The sequence below is a fragment of the Chrysochloris asiatica genome, unplaced genomic scaffold (genome assembly GCF_000296735.1).
Source record: "Chrysochloris asiatica unplaced genomic scaffold, ChrAsi1.0 scaffold00002, whole genome shotgun sequence".
Lineage (NCBI taxonomy): Eukaryota > Metazoa > Chordata > Mammalia > Afrosoricida > Chrysochloridae > Chrysochloris > Chrysochloris asiatica.
The window spans coordinates 7,584,994-7,604,413 of record NW_006408520.1 but is presented as its reverse complement, the minus strand read 5'-3'; the positions used below and the strand labels follow the sequence as shown (position 1 = coordinate 7,604,413).

General features: G+C 36.6%; 1 protein-coding gene across 1 annotated transcript in view; it reads right to left on the bottom strand.

The window, feature by feature from the left end:
• Window positions 1–19,420, bottom strand: part of SASS6 (spindle assembly 6 homolog (C. elegans)) — a 41,214-nt gene that overhangs the window by 21,047 nt on the left and 747 nt on the right. The window contains exons 2-7 of the mRNA XM_006830919.1: window positions 12,284–12,344; window positions 8,485–8,564; window positions 7,975–8,079; window positions 5,575–5,746; window positions 4,969–5,034; window positions 3,618–3,737 (exon numbers count right to left, since the gene is read on the bottom strand). Coding sequence (XP_006830982.1) covers window positions 3,618–3,737; window positions 4,969–5,034; window positions 5,575–5,746; window positions 7,975–8,079; window positions 8,485–8,564; window positions 12,284–12,344 — 604 coding nt within the window. The remainder of the gene's footprint in view (window positions 1–3,617; window positions 3,738–4,968; window positions 5,035–5,574; window positions 5,747–7,974; window positions 8,080–8,484; window positions 8,565–12,283; window positions 12,345–19,420) is intronic.

The following is a 19,420-nucleotide window of genomic DNA, read 5'->3' as shown; positions in this document are numbered from 1 at the left end:
GTCAGGTTCATCATGAAGATGTATCTTCTGTCACTGTAGCTGTTCCAGTCTGCTTGTCCTTTCTAGTGGGAATGTCTCACCTCACAAGGTTGTGGGTGGGACTCAGGATTCCACCTAAGGCCCTATACTCTGTAAAGGATTTGCATGAGGACTATTTCACTGGGGAAATTGTAGAACCCCTTTTAGGTATTCCAATCTGAATCCCAAACTGAATATTTGAAGGCGGGCTTACAAGTTTTCTCCAATCATGTTTCCCAACATTCCTTTCTATCCCACTCAAGTGTCTATTTTACACTAGTAGGCAAGGGAAACTAATATTCACAAGGCAGTCAAGGATTTGGTATTTTTTATGCTTTCTGAATGCCTCCAGGTAGATGTGATCAGGAAATGGGTTTCCTTTTTCACTCTTCTTCCTTTTTCTCAGTGGTTCTGCCAGGCATCTGTGGCTGCTCCGCTCCTTCCCCCACGTGGTCTCACCCAAGATGGCCGCTCCTTGAGCAGCCGAGCGTCCCGGACTAGAAAGCAATAGATTTCTTGCTTCTGCCACAAATTCCCCCAGCTGTGAGTCTTCCAACCTTCTAAGTATTCCTTTATATGTGGTTCAAAGTTCTGGGACCAGTCCCTGAGCCTGCTTGGTCGGGTATTTTGTGTTGTTACTGCACGTCCACCTGATCCGCCATCTTGTTTGTTCTCCTCCACAACGCTTTTCATGGACTTTTTAAAATTTTTAACGAAAATCACAGCACAGCCCTATAGAAACTGAACTATGTGCATCATCTCATGTTGTTTTCTCCTTTATACCTGATATCCCTAAAATAGCTTGACTATGGAATAGCTAGCTTAACTATAAAACTTTTTCTTTATTACTGTTTATCTTGATTAAAAAAAATAGAGATAGTAGAATAAATGTAACCTCTGTGGCTATGTTGTTGTTGTTGTTATGTGCCGTGGAGTTTCTGACTCATAGCGACCCTATACAGGGTTTCCGAAGCTGTAAATCTTTACGGGAGCAGAAAGCCTCATTTTTCTCCTGCAGAACAGCTGGTAGTTTTGAACTGCTAACCTTGCAGTTCGCAGCCCAATTCGTAAACACTACACTACCAGAGCTCCTTTTGTGGCTATAACTGACCCTAAAATAAAGGTTATATAACTTCTAAAGAAAAATAAGGATGGCCAAGGGAGAGGAGCACAAGCAGGGTGTGGAACCCTATCCAGAGAAGCAGGGACATCGAAGATGGAGGCAGAGATGAGGACATGGAGAGAGGGAGCAGCTGAGGACTCAGGACTACACTCATGGAAAGAGAGGGACTGGGTACTGGTAGCCAGGAGGCAAGCTTACAGAACATGCTCTTTGGTTGCAATAGAATGAATATGTAATGCCGATGTTCTTCCATGTAAACTATCACTCAATTCATAATAAAAACTTAAAAAAAAAAAAAGATAATGGAATTGTTCCAAGGGGTTTATAAAGTTTCCTCAAATATACACACAAGGGGGTTTTTAAAAATTCATAGAAAAATTCCATTATCTTTTAATTCCATTTCCCCACAAATTTTCTGAAGTCTCCTTATACATATAACTGCTCCGCACTTAACTAATATGTTTAGGTTCCAAAGACCAGGTTGTTATGAGAAAATCAGCATTAGGTGAGAATGGACGATAACTACATCAGATCATAAAATGAAGGATAACAGCATCATCATCATGTTGTTGTTGTTAAGTGCTGTTGAGTTGGTTCCAACTCACAAGACCCTGTATAGGGTTTTCAAGACTTTAAATCTTTGTAGGAGCAGAAAGCCTCATCTTTCTCCTGCAGAACAGCTGGAGAACGTGAACCACCAACCTTTAGGTTCACAGTCCACTGGTTAATCTACTGAGCCACCACACTCCCATTGCAAACATAGAACACTTCTATAAATGGTGGGGTGGTGGTTATATGCTACTACGTCGGTTCCGGCGCATAGCAACTCAGTGTAAGGGTTTCCACGGTTGTAAATCTTTATGTGAGCTGAAAGCCCCTTCTGTCTCCTGTGGAGCAACCAACAGATTCAAACTACTGACCTTGCAGTTAGCAGAACAGCTATGGTACCAGAGCTCTTTATAAATAAATAAAGTCATTAAACAAAATCATTAACCCAAGTGGCCAATAAACATGAAAATATGCTCAATCTCACTGTATAATTAGGAAAATTCATATTAAGATTACAGTAAGAACACAATTTACATCTCTCAGTCTATCAAAGTTTAAAAGTCTGACAGAGAGGACATGGAACAATGGAAATGCAGTCTGGCTTGAGTAAATTTAGTGCAACCACTTAGTACAATTAAGTTGGCAGTTTCTAATGTATTAGTCAATCTCTGTGATAGCAATGCTGTATAAAAAAATCACCCAAGTAAGCAACGATTTCTTAAACAGGACACAAAATAAAAAACTCTAGGTTTTACAGGGGAAAAAAATTAAGATTCCTCTTTGGAATAAAAAAAAAAGTTGCCATAACTTTCAGAGCTGACCTCTCTGCCTTGAATTTAACTGGTCCAGCAGATCCCTTTGGAAGCCACTGTTTTATTTGGACATTGCTTTCTGTACCATATTGGTAAACACAGAACTTGTCTATGGGTATAATTTGCTCCATAAAATCCTCTTCATTAGCTACAATCTTGCTTAAGAAACTGATGGAAAGATCAACTGTTTGAGCTAGCTGATTTTCATGCAATGCCTTTGGCACTCATCAAGCCAAAACCTTGCTGAGGCCAGTGTGTTCACTTAAAAATTGAAAATGTTGAACAATGTCAGATCTCAACTTCAGTATATCATTGTTGTTGTTAAGTGCCGTCGAGTCAGTTCCGACCCATAGCGACCCTGTACAGGGTTTCTGAGGGTGTAAATCTTTACGAGTAGAAAGCCTCATCTTTCTCCCCTGGAACAGCTGGTAGTTTCGAACTGCTGACCTTAAGGTTCGCAGCCCGATTCGTAACCACTATGCTACCAGAGCTCCTTTCAGTATATCATTATATCAATGGTAATTATTATCAATGGTAATTCTACGATCATCCACTGGATTCTGGGCTTCAACCACTTTCTTCATTCATCAAAGATGACAGTCTTCCCACTCTTGGCTCATCTTTGAGGTCTTCCTTAAAACCCTTGAGGCATTCCAAACCTATTGTTTTCACGGGACAGCATTCCCATGAACTTGCTACAATGCTTCAAGGATTTATTGAGGTGTCACACCACTTGAACTTTGTTAAAAATTTGATATTAGCACTGACCTCAAAATCGTGTTTTTCCAAAGCACAAAAAGTTTCCTGCTTTTTTGATACTCACCCTAATAACAAGTGTATTACTGAGAGAGCTTGTCTCCAGCTATCTACTGACCAGAAAGACATGTTTATAAACACGCTTTGTTTGGAATAAACCCATGTATATATGAACTGGAACCTAGCAGCAATTATTTTTAACTTACCCTCACACATAATGTTGGAAAAGTTTAAAGCAGGCATACATTACTTTGTTTTCTTTCTACCAGAGCTTTTTAAGCATATATTACTTTCATAATTAACAAAATAATCAATAGCCATAAAAAAATTTTTTTTCTAGTCTCCTTTGATGTTCATACCTGCAACGCTTTCTCCTTCTCATTTGTCAGTTCCTGAGAATGCTTATTTGTCAATGCTGCTGTGTGTGATGTCCATTCATTCCGTAGTTTATCTAGTTCTTGGACTTTTTCTGATAATGTCTGTATTCGAAAGTTCAATAAAAAATATTTAGTTCTTGAATATACTGTACTTCTGATTAGAACATGGCAATATTTACAAGAACATCAAAGAAAACATACACAGCTGTTCAAGACATACTTAAAGCATTTTCCTTATATAGTTTTGCTTTTTGAGGAAATCAAGATTGGAATAAAAGCAATTTTAGAGCTAAAACGGCCTACAGGTCAAGCTTAACTACCTTTTAAGCTTTTATTAATTCAGTGTAGTTCTTCACCACCCAACCCCCTCCCTCCTCTGGCATTAATAAGAATAAAAAACACCTCATAACAAGGATGAACCTAGAGGACATTATGCTGAGTGAAATTAGTCAACCACAAACAAAAGAACAAATATTATATTAGATCACTTGTAAATGCTAAGAAAAGGTTTTCTTGCTACAAGAAACATTCTATGATGAGTACCAGAGGTTGGAGGTAAGAGAAAATTATTTGATGGGTAGAGGGTATACGCATATTATCTTGGTTGATGGAGAAGGTAATATACAACAAGAGGGAGGTTGGCGCAGGAAAGATGAAGGTAGTGACGACACAGGGAAGAGTGTAAGAGGTAAAGTGAATAGTGGTAAATGCAATCATTGTAATAAGTGTATGATTTGTTGAATGTGGGGCTGACTGATGATTTGTTCTGTAAACCTTCACTCAATTCACAATAAAAAGTCAAATAAGAAGAAAAACAACAAAGATCCTCAAGATGGATTGTGTTGTACAGGGGTATTTTCTGTCTAAAGCCATGCAGTATGTGAAATACTTTGTTCCTCCATTTCAAGGACTAATGACCAAAGAGTGTAGCTATGACTGAAAGGAAAATAAACCTAACAGAAAGAAGGGAAAGAAAGATTTATAAGACTAGAACTGAAAACACATTTTAGTCAAGAGGATTGAGATAAGTAAAAAGAGGAGAGAAAATTAACATATAACATACTTTTCATCCATTATTTTCACAAAAGCTTAGAGATTAGAAGAGAATGCATAATGTTTTAGAGAAAACAAAAATGATTGCACGCAATAAAACATTATAGAGAGAAAGCATACGATTAAATTGTTAAGGAAAGGCTAACATAAAGGAAAGGGAATTCAATTGTAGCATGCTTTGAAAACAATAAACCAACAAACCAAAGTTTAGATTTGATTCAAGAAGTAATTAAAAGGCCATACCTGGATGACTTACAAAGAAACAATGAACCTGAATTACCTTTTGTGTCAAGTCCAGCTGCCTAGTAACATCATCCAGTGATTGCATCAATGATAATTTTTCTTCCTATTTAGTAAAATTTAAATAATCAGAATTTGCATTTTAATAAGACCCCAGATAATTTGTATATGCATTAAAATTAGAGATGCCTGATCTAAGCACTTGAATCAAACGACTTTCTGAAACCCCTTAAAAAGCAATACAAAAAAAAAAAAAATACAAAGTTGCTTTCTTTGTACTTTTTGAGAACTTTAGTACGTGCTACCTCACTTAAAATGGAGTTAGAAAGAGCAGATATTTCTACACATATCTGTCAGTTGATAAAATCATGACAAAGAGTTTAATTGGCTCATAGTCACAAAAAATTAGTAGAAACCTTGGTGCTTAAGTTTTCCAACTCCTGCTCCAGTTTGATCCTCAACATTGTACCCTGACTAAACTAAAAATGATAAAATAAAACAAATGGACTAACACAGTACAAAATACCTATTGGAGGTCTTAAACATCTTTATTCATAAAATACAAATGAATGGAAATATGGCTCAGCGATTTATGAAAGATCTATAATTACTTTAATTAAGAGAATAACTTAAACCTAAATCTTACCTTGCTACATTTCAAACAGGCTGCTAGAAATTTCTTTATCTCCACATCATTTCCAGGTAAAAGTTTTAATGAAAGGTGAGTAAGATGCTTAAAAGGATTTGTCTCCACCACATTTAAAAATGCAGGTGAGCTATCCAAAATGGCTGTGGGAGAAACTAACTGCAGCAAAAACCTTTGAAAAGAAAGTGTCGCATTATAATGTATTTATAGGATCGTGGAACCTTGGTCTGGTGCTATAGAATAAGCACTGGATTGATAACAGCAAGGTCCACAGTTCTAATCCACCAGAGCTCTCAGAACAGGGCCTATACAGGACCACTATGTGTCAATTCAAATACAGCTTGATGGCATACAACATTTGTTGTTAAGTGCCGTCAAGTTGGTTCCGACTCACAAGAATCCTTGTATGGGGTTATCCAAGGAGTGGCTGTTGAGTTTGAAGCACCAATTTCGTGGTTCAAATTGAACTTGCAGTCCAGTTCATTATTCCATAGCACCACACCAGGAATCAAACATAACAACACCGGATAGTTAAACTTTCCCATTACATCAAGAGCGCCTCTACTTGTAAGGATCAAGAAAAGAAGTACACTGGAATCAGGAGCCAACATTAAAGGATTCTGAATGTAAAATATGGGATTGTCATTATGGTCGTGATGTGCCGTGGAGTTGGTTCCAACACATAGCAACCTTGTACAGGGTTTCCAAGGTTGTAAATCTTTATGAGAGTAGAAAGCCTCATCTTTCTCCCGTGGAACAGCTGGTAGTCTCGAACTGCTAACCCTAAAGTTCGCAGTCTGATAAGTAACCAATACACTACCAGAGCTCCTTAAAATATGGGATACACAGGGAAACAAACAAACAAAACAAAACAAGGACTTACTGAAAACTTTAAGTATATAACAGTTCATGAGTTAGTGAGATGGGGATAAGATTCTTATGATTCAATAGTGAGTAATTGTTTTCATGACTAATTGCAACTGTCACAATTGTAAAGGTAGAAGTTTTGTAACAAAAACGGGAGAGTAGTTAATCTTACAGACCAGAAACAGAGGACCTAGGACCATCAAGGGAGAAGAGCACAAGCGGAATGTGGGACCCTATCTAGAGAAGCAGTGACACCAGAGATGGAGGCAGAGATGAGGACATGGAGAGAGGGAGCAGCTGAGGACTCTAGACTCATGGAAAGAGAGAGACTGTGTGCTGGCAGCTAGGAGGCAGGCTTGCAGAATGTGCCCTTTGGTGGTTTAAATTATTATATATGCTTGAGTGTTTAAAAAAAAAAAAAAAAGAGCTAAAATGATTAGAGAGAAATACTGTTAACTGGTACATGGAGGGGATTATAATAATTGTAATGAAACAAAGTATATGATTTATTGAATGCAAAACTGATGATCTGCCCTGTAAACTCATTCAATTCACAATAAAAACTTTTTAAAAAAAGTTCATGAGAGATAAATGAGGGGAGAGAGAAAACCAAACTTTAAACCAAATGAAAAACTCACGGAAAACCACAGAAGTAGGATGTTAATGCCTTACTCTGAAAATTGACTATTTAAAATAAAGAATAAAGCATTTATTCTTTTCTGTATGAATTTTCACAGTAATCAAACATCCCTAATTAATGAGATAAAATTCTTCTTTATAAAAAAATTACAAGGGGGCTCCAAAAAGTTCATGGAAAATCAAAATGGAAAGATAGTGGAAAAAGGAGTGAAGGAAATCTAAAACTGAAAATAATGAGCAGAATGGAATGATGGACCAGGCCAACATCAGTCTCTATAACCCTGAGACCAAAAGATCTAGATGGTGCCCAGTTACCTTTACTAACTGCTCTGAAAGGAATTACATTAGAAGGTTATGGATAGAATAGGAGAAAAATATGGGACAAAACTCAAACAAAACCCCCCACCAGGTTTGCTGGTCAGATAGTGACTAGAAGAACCCCTGTAACTATGGCCCTTAGTCAACCTTCCCAGCAGCCTCTGAAACCCTGTGTGTCAGTTACTCTGACCTATATGGTCACTGCGAGTTGGAACTAACTCAAAGGCAATGGGTTAGTTCTGTTTAAATCATCATTCCTAAAAGTTGATATCCAAAGGAGCCCTAAAGCCTATTTTTTTAAAAAAAAGGATAGGATTTCAATAAATACAGGCTGTGAGTCTGCACTTGCCTTACTCACCTTACCATAGTCTTGACCCTGTCAGATCCCTTATTTAAAATTTTGGTATCTTGTTAATTAAATATTAATTAAACTTTCAAAAATATTGTATTAAAGCATTATTTTAAATAAAGAGGAGTGTTTATAATACATGGAGAAATTTTTCCTATCAGGTTGTCTTTCAAAGAAGAATTTATCTTAAAAAAACTTTAATAATGTTATGCTTTCCAGAGACTTACCTTGGAATTTCTTTGCCTTGTTCTTGAGTACACTGCTGAAGGAGATCTATAAATTTTTGTGGGAAAGCTAAGAAGTCTACCAGAAGACCTTGCTGGAATTTTAAACTAAACAAGAGACAGGAAAAGAAAATGTTTTTAAAAGGAAAAAAAAAAATTTGATTACTATATTTCATTAATGCCATGAATTATTTTTTATTTATGAATATCCATTACAGTAAAGAAATTAAGCTAGGAACTTTTACTTTGTAAAATTTAATGGAAGAAAAAACATCAAATTTAGCTAAAGTTCCCAAAATTTTTAGGTGTTTTAAACAGAACTCTGATAATTTATAATATACATCTTTTTAAAATATCCTGAATAATTATAGTATAAATAGTATGTTTTCAAAATGTCTAAATGATCCTAATCAGTCTGTTTTACAAGGAACAGTGTCAGTACATTCAGAAAACTGAGAAACCAATTTTTTCTTAGATTAAATATGAATTGAAGCAAGGAAGAAAAAAAGTTACCTCTGAAAATCTTCCTCAGATATAACGAGGTTATACAGAAAAAATGGATCAGTATCATCAGTCAGACGAATAAATAAATCCTAAAAGAAAGATTATTGTGTTTTAATGTGTTCATATCAGGCTTTTAGAGCAATTTCTTCCTTCTTGGAAGTGAAATCATGCAATTCACACCAATGTGTCACAGTTATATTTCAGATGGCATTTGTTTTCTGCTGCTACAATCTTTAGAGACTTAGAATCTTACATAAAGATAGACATTATATACTATTTGACAGCCACATGTGAGGAATAGGGGGAGGTCTGTAAAAATTAAAATACTAGGAATCCAAAGTATGGGAATATCACCCAATCAGAAGCTTGGTAAACCAGCCCTTGCTGCACTATGACACAATGACAAAAATATTCTTTACCACTGATTGAACCACATTTAATTTTATTTTCAGTTTTCCTCAAGTCAACTGGTCTGGCATTTCAAAAATGGCAAATACAATAGCAGATAATCATCCACTCTGGAAAAGAAAAGTAGCTTTTGTCTCTCAAGTGGAAAACAAGAGTATCAGGTAACGTTGTCAGGGCTTCCTCCTAAGGGCCAATTCTCTCCTAGTTCAGGAGGCCACTGACATGGAACCCCATGTTTTCCATTCAAATGGAGAGGGTACCTTCCATAAGGAAGACTTGCCAAGTAGCTAAATTTATAGTCTGGCAGATCATTACAGCAGCTAATGTTGACAGGAAAGCATACAGAAATTATCTATTTCAGAGACACACTGGTATAAGGAAAACAGGCAAACAAAAGATGATAGAAGGCTAATAAAGAAATAAGCATTAAGGCTAAGAACAAGTTTCATTTTGAAATTAAAATTTACTTGTGGCTACTGAAGAATGGATTGTTGTTAAATGTTGTCGAGAACAGAGCCCTAGAACAACTGGAAACATTTAAAACTAGAGCTCGGAAAGGAAGAAATAGAGCAGACATAGAAAGAACACATAACAAACATAAATATAATCCCTATTCTGGGAAATCAGCAACCTGGGCATTTACTCATTTGGTGTGCTTTTTTTTTTTTTAAAGCTTTTATTGTGAATTGAATGATAGTTTACATGGCAGAACATCAATTTTGCATTCATCCTATTATATTTTGCTTCATTGCAATAATTACAATCCCCTCCATACATCATCATTTAACAGTACTTGCTTCTATCCCGTTTTGGTTTTTGATGTACACAAAAACACTAAAAAATATATTATCATTTAAACAACTAGAGGGCACATTCTGCAAGCCTGTCTCCTAGTTGCCCCAGCACTCAGCTTATATTTAAGCATTGCATGAATCCACCCCAAGGTGCTATTAAAACAAAACAAAACAAAACTGAAGTTACTATTGAGAGGAGGTTAATATTACTAGGTCTTTGAATGTGTTTAGAGAAAGTTATGACGTTTGTGGAGGAGTCCTAGTAGTATTGTAGTTTAAGTGTTCCCGCTGCCAATCAAAAGGTCAAATAGAAAGATATGGCAGTCTGCTTCCGTAAATATTTACAGGTTTGGAAACCCTGTGGAGCAAGTTCTACTCTATCCTATAAGGTCATTATGAGTCAGATTAGATTTCAGGGCAGTGTTTCTTTTTCATTTTTGGTTTCTGACTCATCCCCCAAACCCAAGTACCAGACAAGGAAAAGAAAATGGAGAAAACTTTTATAAAGGGAATGGGATTAAGAAAGAAATTGATTAGAAAAGAATCAGAAGTGGATAGAAGAGGAATGATGCTTTGTTTGTATATCCTCTAATATTGTGTTGTTAAGTGTCGTCAAACCGGTTCAAACTCATAGCAACCCTATATAGGGTTTCTGAGGAATGACTGGTGGGTTTGAACCACCGACCTTTAGGTTCAAATCAATTTTGTGGTCCAATGTATTATCCTGCAGCACCACACCAGGACTCCTGTGTTGGTGGTGGTGGTTGTGTGCTGCAAAACTGGTTCCAATTAAAAGAGATGCTGTATAGGGTTTCTGAGGCTATAAATCTTTACAAGAGTAGAGAGCCTCATCTTTCTCCTACAGAGTGACTGGCAGATTCAGCTGTTGACCTTGCAGTTAGCAACCGAGCTTGTAATCCACTACGCTACCAGAGTTCCTTATCCTCTAATATTAACCTATTGTTCTTGTTATGGCTATGTGCCATGGAGTCGGTTCCGACTCACAGTACAGGGTTTCCAAGGCTGTAAATCTTTACGGGAGCAGAAAGCCTCATCTTTCTCCAGTGGAACAGCTGGTAGTTTCGAACTGCTGACCGTAAGATTAGCTGCCTGATTCCTAACCACTACGCTACCAGAGCTATTACTTCTAGATTAATGTTTTTCCTTCTTACATATTTGTGTTTTAATTTAAATTTTAAAATTAGAAATCAGTGAAAACATCACACCAAGGTATTTTAAATCCTAGTTCATGTAAAACACAGCAAGAATACAGAAAAGGCAAGCTTCTAATCCTGCCTCTCATCTTTCCTCTCAATCCCTAGATGAGTTGTGTTGACGCAGTACTTAAAGTGCTCAGCAGCTAACTGGAAGTTTGGCTGTCTGAACACACCAGCTATGAGTGAAACTGTGATAGTCTGCTTCTGTAAAGATTGACTTAGTGCTTTGGACACCCTTCTGGGCAAGTCTATGCTGTCTTACATGGTCACTACGAATCAGAATCAACTCTATCTCAATGGCAGTGGGTTTAATGTTTGAATTGGTACTAACCCTAAATCCTTAAGGAAGGTGAGGAAAATACTTTTTAGCAGCAAGAGGTTCAAATGTTACAATTACAGTAGATGGAGTGTGTGTGGGGGGGGCAAATATGGTGGTGTGCAGCTCAGAATGTTTGGTAGTTTACAGGCTGTATTTCTTGATCCTTTATTCTGTATCATTAGCTACGTTAATGACTCATACTTTCAAAATATAGGGCTGATGCTCCAATATGCAAACCTCTCTTGGAAAAGTACAGTAAAAGATTAAAAAACTAATAGAATCTCCCTTCAACACTTTAATTTATTCTGTTCATATATATGATAAAAAGCCAATTCCATAGGGTAGCAATATATATTCAAGCAACCTATAAGTACACTGCGCAAACTTAAGGCGCCTGGGCCCCTAAACCCTTAAGTTGTTTGTTCTAGTATATTCTACCACCTCAAATATGCAACAGTTACAAAATGGCCCCAAATCAAAACAATGTAAAAAAGATCCCACCCTTTTGTGACGCATGAAACATTTAGTGCCCACCTATATTTTCTGCTTCTAGAGTTTAGTAGGAAGTAACTACCCCACTTTTAGTGCATGCTTTCGTCTGGTGGGGCTTATAACTGTGTGAATCTAAAGAAATGGGCCTCATCCCACAAATCCCAGCACCACAGACCCTAAGACATTTGTATTTCACTATAAGAAACAAAGATTAAACCCACTACTATAGAGGTGATTCGGACTCATAAAGGTTTTCTGAAACTGCAAATCCTTACAGGAGCAGATAGCCTCATCTTTCTTTTACAGATGGTGGGTTCAAATCACCAACTTTGTGGCTAGCAGCCAATGCCTAACTCAAAGTACCACCAGTGTTCCTTGCACCCCACTAACTGTATCAGAATCTGCATTACCTCAAAAAAATGTTTCTTTTAAATTTCATTCAAAATGCCTCCCAGTAATGAAAACACATGGCTTTGACAACAAAAAATTTCAAAGTAGAAAATAATTCAGACTTGAAAGAGTTATAGAATAAATGGTCTATAATGTACAGAAATTATATTTCAAAAATAAATACAAACCTTTCTGTGAATTGGATTAGAAACTGATTGTAGCTCAATGCTCACTCTAACACTTACTCTCCTGTGTAAAAAAAATATCAAATTAGAAAAAATCAACATGAACTTATTTATCACTGACATTTGTTTTAGCCAAAGTTTGCAGTCTTAAACTACAAGATTGTTGTTGTTGTTATGTGCCGTGGAGTCGGTTCCGACTCATAGCAACCCTGCACAGGGTTTCCGAGGCTGTTAATCTTTACAGGAGCAGAACGCCTCATCTTTCTCCCGCGGAGCAGCTAGTAGTTTCGAACTGCTGACCTTGCGGTTCACAGCTCAATTCGTAAAACTACAAGATACTCCATAGGAATTCCATAATTTATTAATAGACGTTTAGAAAGAACACTGGATTTGAAATGTTAAATTCTTGTTCTTCAACTATGGTGAAGTGATATAAACAATGTAGAATACCTCTTACTAAATTGTAATATAACCTTACTGCCTTGATTCTACTAAAAGACAAAGAATCAATACATCGCTACATTAAAAAAATATATATTTCTATTTCAAATGATCAGATTGATATATGAGAAACTCCATTTTAAAAAACATAAAATGTTAATGTTAGAATTGCTTAGAAATTTAAGAATCAAGGATAACATTTTCCTTTCCTAGACTGAAAGGTCAGTTTGAACCATAATGTCAACAGTTCAAATCCACCAGCTGCTCCTCAGAAACTCTATACCGGGTTACTGTAAGTCAGAATTGACTCGAAGACACAACATGTTTGCATAGGAAGTTTTTCAGAACCACCAATGAAATCTACCTGATATACTCTCTATTTATGTAATTTATCCATTACAATTTTATTATCATTTATCATCACCTAACTCTAAGCCCTGAGACGGACCGTAGCTTTACACATCTTTACTGCATTACCTTAGAGAACCCAGAGTTACACAGAGGCATATAGATAAAGGTCTTCATAAACAATGAAATGAGAAGAAATGAAAATAAAGGGGAAAATCAGTGGGGAAAAAACCAAACTACCCCAAACAATGGTCTTTCCTGATACGCAGGGAAAGAAAATAAACTAATTAGAATGATTTGTTCATTTTTATGTTATTCTTTCAATATTTTCCACATTCTATTTTCCTTCTACAGAACAACAGAGCATGTTGAGTATGGATGGCTATATATATTTAATTTTATTCAAATATATGATATTCCTACTCTAATTCTACCAAAATTAAGCTTTCTGTGGGGGGGAAAAAATCCCTTGGTTTCCTAATTTGTAAGACAAATGGAATGAATTGGCTTGTTACTGTTTGGTTTTCATCCTCTGACATTTTTTTCCTAGTATGTATTGCCACAGTGGCATGACACTCCTTTGATACCTACTGTTTCATGCATTAGAAGTAAGAATGCCAAGACTTCATCTCTGAGAAGAATCTTTGCAGAGGCTGTCAGAAAGGACCAGCCCCTGAAGGACACAATGGAGGAAGGACCCCCACAATGAGATGAACTGACAGTGGCAGAAATACTCATCTCAAACATAATGTGAGGATGGTACTGGAGTAGACAGTATTTCATTCTCTTGTGCATGGGATCATTAGGAGTTGGAACCAGTTCAATGGCACCTAGCAACAACAGTTTTTAAAGTCCTCTCATGCTTCATAAATTTGTAAACATTTAAGAAATATCTACTTAATAAAGTGTTCTTTGCATAATCCTAGAAGAATGATGTTAATCATATCAGTGACATGGCTGCGTATACTCCAAATGACTACATGCATTAGATGTTGGAAGAGTAACGAAGAAAAGCCCACAAATTAAACCTATTCCTTGTGCTTGTTTTGAATCTCATAAAGAAGTATCTTTTAGAAAAATCTGAGATTCGCAAATACTGTGTTTCCGTGTGTGTGTTTGCTTTTTGGGTTTCTTTTTACTACATATTACAGGTCTGTGGCAACCCTGTGTTACGAAGTTTATGGGCACCATTTTTCCAATAGCATGTACTTACTTCATGTCTGTGTCACATGTTGATAGTCCACACGATATTTCAAATGTTTCCACAATACTATTGCACTTAATACAGGAGTACAGTGGTTCTGTCATATAACCACTGGACTGTGAACCACAAGGTCAGTGTTTCGAGCCCACTAGCCACTCCTCAGGAGAAAAGATGAGGTTTTCTGTTCCTGTTAAGATTTACAGCCTTGGAAATCCTACACAGTGTTGCTATGAGTTGGAACCAACTCCACAACACTTACCAATGACAACAACATTGAATTTAAAAGATTACACTGTTGTTGTTATTAAGTACCGCCCAGTCGGTTCCCACTCATGGCAACCCTGTATAGGGTGTCCAAGGAACAGTTGGTGAATTTCAACCATCAGTCCTGTGGTTCAAATTGAACTTGCAGTACACTGCATATTCACATTTTTGCAAAATGTGCTTTATTCTGGTGGTCTGGAACCAAAACCACAATATTTCTAAAGTATGCCTATAATATCTAAAAATCAGAAATTCCATATATTTTTCACAAGGCTAGTATCATAGAAACAATATAGTACACTCCATTAGTAAAACATACTATTTCTTAAAATAAATGCCACATTCTGAACAATGTATAAATCTACATAACATCTTCTGACAGTTATATTTGGCTAGGCATCCTCTTCAATAAAAAAATCATAAACATCATATATTTGGCAGATCTGGAGTCTAGCCCACTTCTGCCACCTAGTAGCTGTAACCTTAAACTTTCAATGCAAACAAATAAAAACTATTATAAGTCAGATATTATGCTGGGTGCTAAAGATTTAAACAAACATGGTCCATGTCTTCAAATTGATATCAGACTAAATGACACTTCCCCAGATACGCCTCTGATTGCATCTTAGGTCTTCAGAGAGTGAAGAGACGAGTTATTAACACTCCTGAATATCTTTAATATATCTAATTTAACAATTAAATTAATTTTAAGTAAATATTGTCTGTTTTACTGAGGAAGAATCTAAGACTTACAAATCTAAGACATACAAAACTACAGACTTGTTTCAGCTCACACTGTGAAGCTCAAATTTGAAGTGAAGTCTTTTGCTTATACCATGCTTAATAAATTAGTAAGAGCAATAAATGTCAATTTTGGCAACTTTAAAATGGTCATTATAGTGAAAAGATTTATAACAGTCCTTAGAAAAAAAAATTTTGAGGCTGAGGGAACAATCAATTATAGGTATGGTAGAGAGAGAGTTGAGTGGTACAGTGCTGTAGGACAAGCACTGGACAGTACCAACAATCAGCAGTTCAAACCCACCAGTCACTCCTTAGAAAACCTATACAGGGTCACTATTAGTCAGAACTGAGCAACAATAGAGAGTGCTGGGTACATTCAGAAGATAACAAGTAGTCTTGTGTGAGAAGTATATTGTGGAAAGACGCTTAGGAAACAAAAGTGAAAGGATAGATTAGTGACAAACCATGAGTTTCAATATTTTGCAAAATCTCTCTCTGGTTAAGAGTTCCCTGATCATTACTTCTGTCACATACTGAATGTCCTTCTTCACTATGACTTTAATATCTTTATATTATATTAACGCACTAATCACATTTTATTAATAGCTAATGTTTAGTGGTTCTGAATGTTAAGTGTCACTGAGTCAGTTTTGACTACTAGGGTCCTCAGAAACCATATACAGGGTCTCTATGAGTCGGAATCGACTCGACAATACTTAACAATGGGTTTCCAAGGAGTGGCTAGTGAGTTTGAATTGCCAACCTTGTGGTTAGCAGTCCAGTGCTTATACTGCAGTGCCACACCAGGACCCAACTGTTTTGTTGTTGTTAGGTACCATATAGTCAGTAACGGCTCATAGTGACCCTGTGCACAACAGAACGAAACATATTGCCTGGTCCTTAACCTCACTCACAATCCTTGCTACTCCTGAGTCCATTACTGCTGTCACTGTGCCAATCAGTCTAATTGGGGGGTCTTTCTCTTTTTTTCTAACCCTCTACTTTATCAAATATGATATCCTTCTTGAGAGACTGATCACTCTGACAACATGTCCAAATTATGAGAGATGAAGTCTGGCCATCCTGGCTTCCAAGGGAACCTTCTCGCTGTACTTCTTCCAACACAAAATGGTTTGTTTGACAGTCCATGCATGGTACTTTTAATATTCTGCTCTAATATAACAGCCCCAATGTATCAATTCTTCTATGGCCTGCCTTATTCATTGCCTAACTTTTGCATGCATATGAGGTTATTGAAAATTCCATGGCTTGGGTCAGTAGCACCTTAGTCCTCAAACAGACATCTTTGCTGTTGAACACTTTAAAGAGGTCTTGTGAAGCAGATTTGCCTAATGCAATACATCATTTGATTTTTTGACTGCTGCTTCCGTGAGTATTGATGGTTGATCCAAGCAAAATGAAGTCTTTGACAACTTCAATCTTTTCTCCACTTATCATGATGTTATTTATTAGTCCACTGGTATCCTTTGTTCTGTTCAAACAACTGCCTCTTGATCTATGTACAGGTTTTTCATGAGTAAAATTTAGTGTTCCGGAATATTCATTCTCTGCAATGCTGTCCATAGCTTGTCATGATCCACACAATCAAAAACATTTGCATAGTCATAAAGCACAGGTAAGTATCTTTGTGGTATTCTCTGGGTTCAGCCAAGATCCATCTGATGTCAGCAATGATACCCTCGTTCCACATCCTCTTCTGAATCCAGCTTGAACCTCTGGCAGGTCTCTGTATGGTTGCAACCATATCTTACCAGTTATTGACATTTTTTTATATTAATAGTGCTAAAATGACATTATTTTGGATATACTGGGTTAAATAATTTTATTAAACTTTTTTTTACCTTAAGTTTTTAAAATTTGGCTGTTAGATGATAAAAATTTTTGGATTATCTTTAGTAAAACTTTATTCTCATGGGATATCAATGATATTGTCTGATTTCTGCATTTCATTGGGTCACTTCTCTTTGGAATGGGCACAAATATGATTTCTAGTCAGTTGGCTAGGTAGTTGGCTACTGTTTTTAAGTATTTTAAATGTATTTACTCATTGTGGCGCTGTAGAATCAGCACTGGACTGGGAACCATATGGTCAGCAGTTCAAACCCACGAGCTACTCCTCCGAAATTCTCTACGGAATCGTTAGGAGTCAGAATCGATTTGACAGCACTTAACATGTTCACAATAAACCCATGAGGTAGTTACTATTATCAATGTAAACATGAGCACAGAGAAGTAACTTATACAAAATCAAACAGACAAAATAAGACAGAACTACTCCATAGAAGGAGTCCTGGTGTGGTGCTGTGGGTTAATGCACCAGACTGCAAAGCCATTTGAAATGCAAGGCTGGGAGTTCAAGCTCACCAGCTGCTCCTCAGAAACCCTATACAGGGTCGCTATGGGTCAGAACTGACTCAACGTAACTTAACAACAACTCTGTAGGATTTCCAAAGCTGCAAATCTTTAAAATAGAAGCAGATTATCACATCTTTCTTCCTTTGTAAAGGGCCAACAATAAATATTTCAGACTTTGCAGATCATAAGGTCTCTGTCACACTAACAAAAAACCCACAAGAGACAGTGGGCCATTTAGCCCATGGGATGTAGTTTGGTTACACCTAGAGATGCTAGTGGACTCCTGGTATGGCGCTCTAGGATGCAAACCACAAAGTCAGTGGTTCAAACTCACCAACTCCTCAGACTCTGTTTAGGGTCACTATGAGTCAAAGTCAACTCAATGGCACTTAAAACACAACATAAATGACAGTTATATGAAAGGTTTCTAAACATAAGGAGCAAAAAGGTCAACATAAGTGTTTTAAGAATATATTGCAATGACAACATGAGATGGAGAACAGCTAGAAGTTTAACAATGGAATCAGAAGTGGTACCCGCCCCTTTCTTCTATCTTCCTATAATCATTCTAGAACAATACTATCCAATAGATATAACAAAAGTCACAAACACATGTAATTTTACATTTTCTAGAAGCCAAATTTAAAAAGAAATTGAAGGTAGAATGACTTTAATAACAAAATAATTTAACCCAATATATCCACAATAATGTCATTCTAACACTATATAAAAATTACCAATAACCAATAAGATATTTTACTTTCATTTTCATAGTAAATCTTCAAAATCTGGAGTGCTGTACAGTAGGTTCCGACTCACAGCAATACTGTATAGGGTTTCCGAGGAGTGGCTAATGGGTTTGTACCGCCAACTTTTCAGTTCAAATTGACCTTGCGGTCCAGTGCTTATCCTACAGCATCATAATACTGGACAGCACAGAAAACTTAAACTATCTATATATTGCCATACATAACTGTTGCTTTTGATACTATTCCTTTGCCTGGCTTGTCAACTGATTTGAACCTAATTCTAAACCACATTAACAACAACTCAGTGTTTTCATTTTTAATGTTTCAACTAATGTGAGGTAAGCATGCTATTATATCTGTTTTACCATGAAAAACTTAAGGTTCAGAGAAGCTAAGAGACAGCTAATATGTGCCAGAACTGTAACAAAAATGTAAATCCCTAACTTCTAGTCAAACCTATTTTAAATCCAATAGCATCACCTCTTTAGTCAAAGTTCCAATTTTGTATTTATCTGTGAGACTAGTCTGTATCTCCTTCCCCACAGCAGTGTAAACTCCAGAAAGATAAAGACTGTTTTTCCAGGTCATAACCTTAAAAGCCCAGCAAAGTGTTTTACAAGTACGCAGTATTTTTTCATGAATGAAGTGTCTGGTATTCCTTTATTGTTTATGGTCTGTTAAACATTAATTTTCTCTTCTTTCTTTCTTCTAAAACTAAAATAAGTAATGTTTAGAAAATACAAGATACACCATTAAACTGGTTTTTTTTTTTTTTTTTTAAATTCGTTAAATTTACTTCCAATATAATCCAAAGAAGAGCGATAAAAAGTCTGGAAGCCGAGGCCTGAGTTCTAGTGCTGGCCCTGTTCTGAAACCACAGGCATAAATGATTTAACCTTTGTGTCAGGTTCTTATCTGTCAAATGGGGGGAAAACCACTAAACCCACTGCCACTGAGTCAACTTCGACTCATAGCAACCCTATAGAACCAAACCTAACTTCTCCATAGAACTCT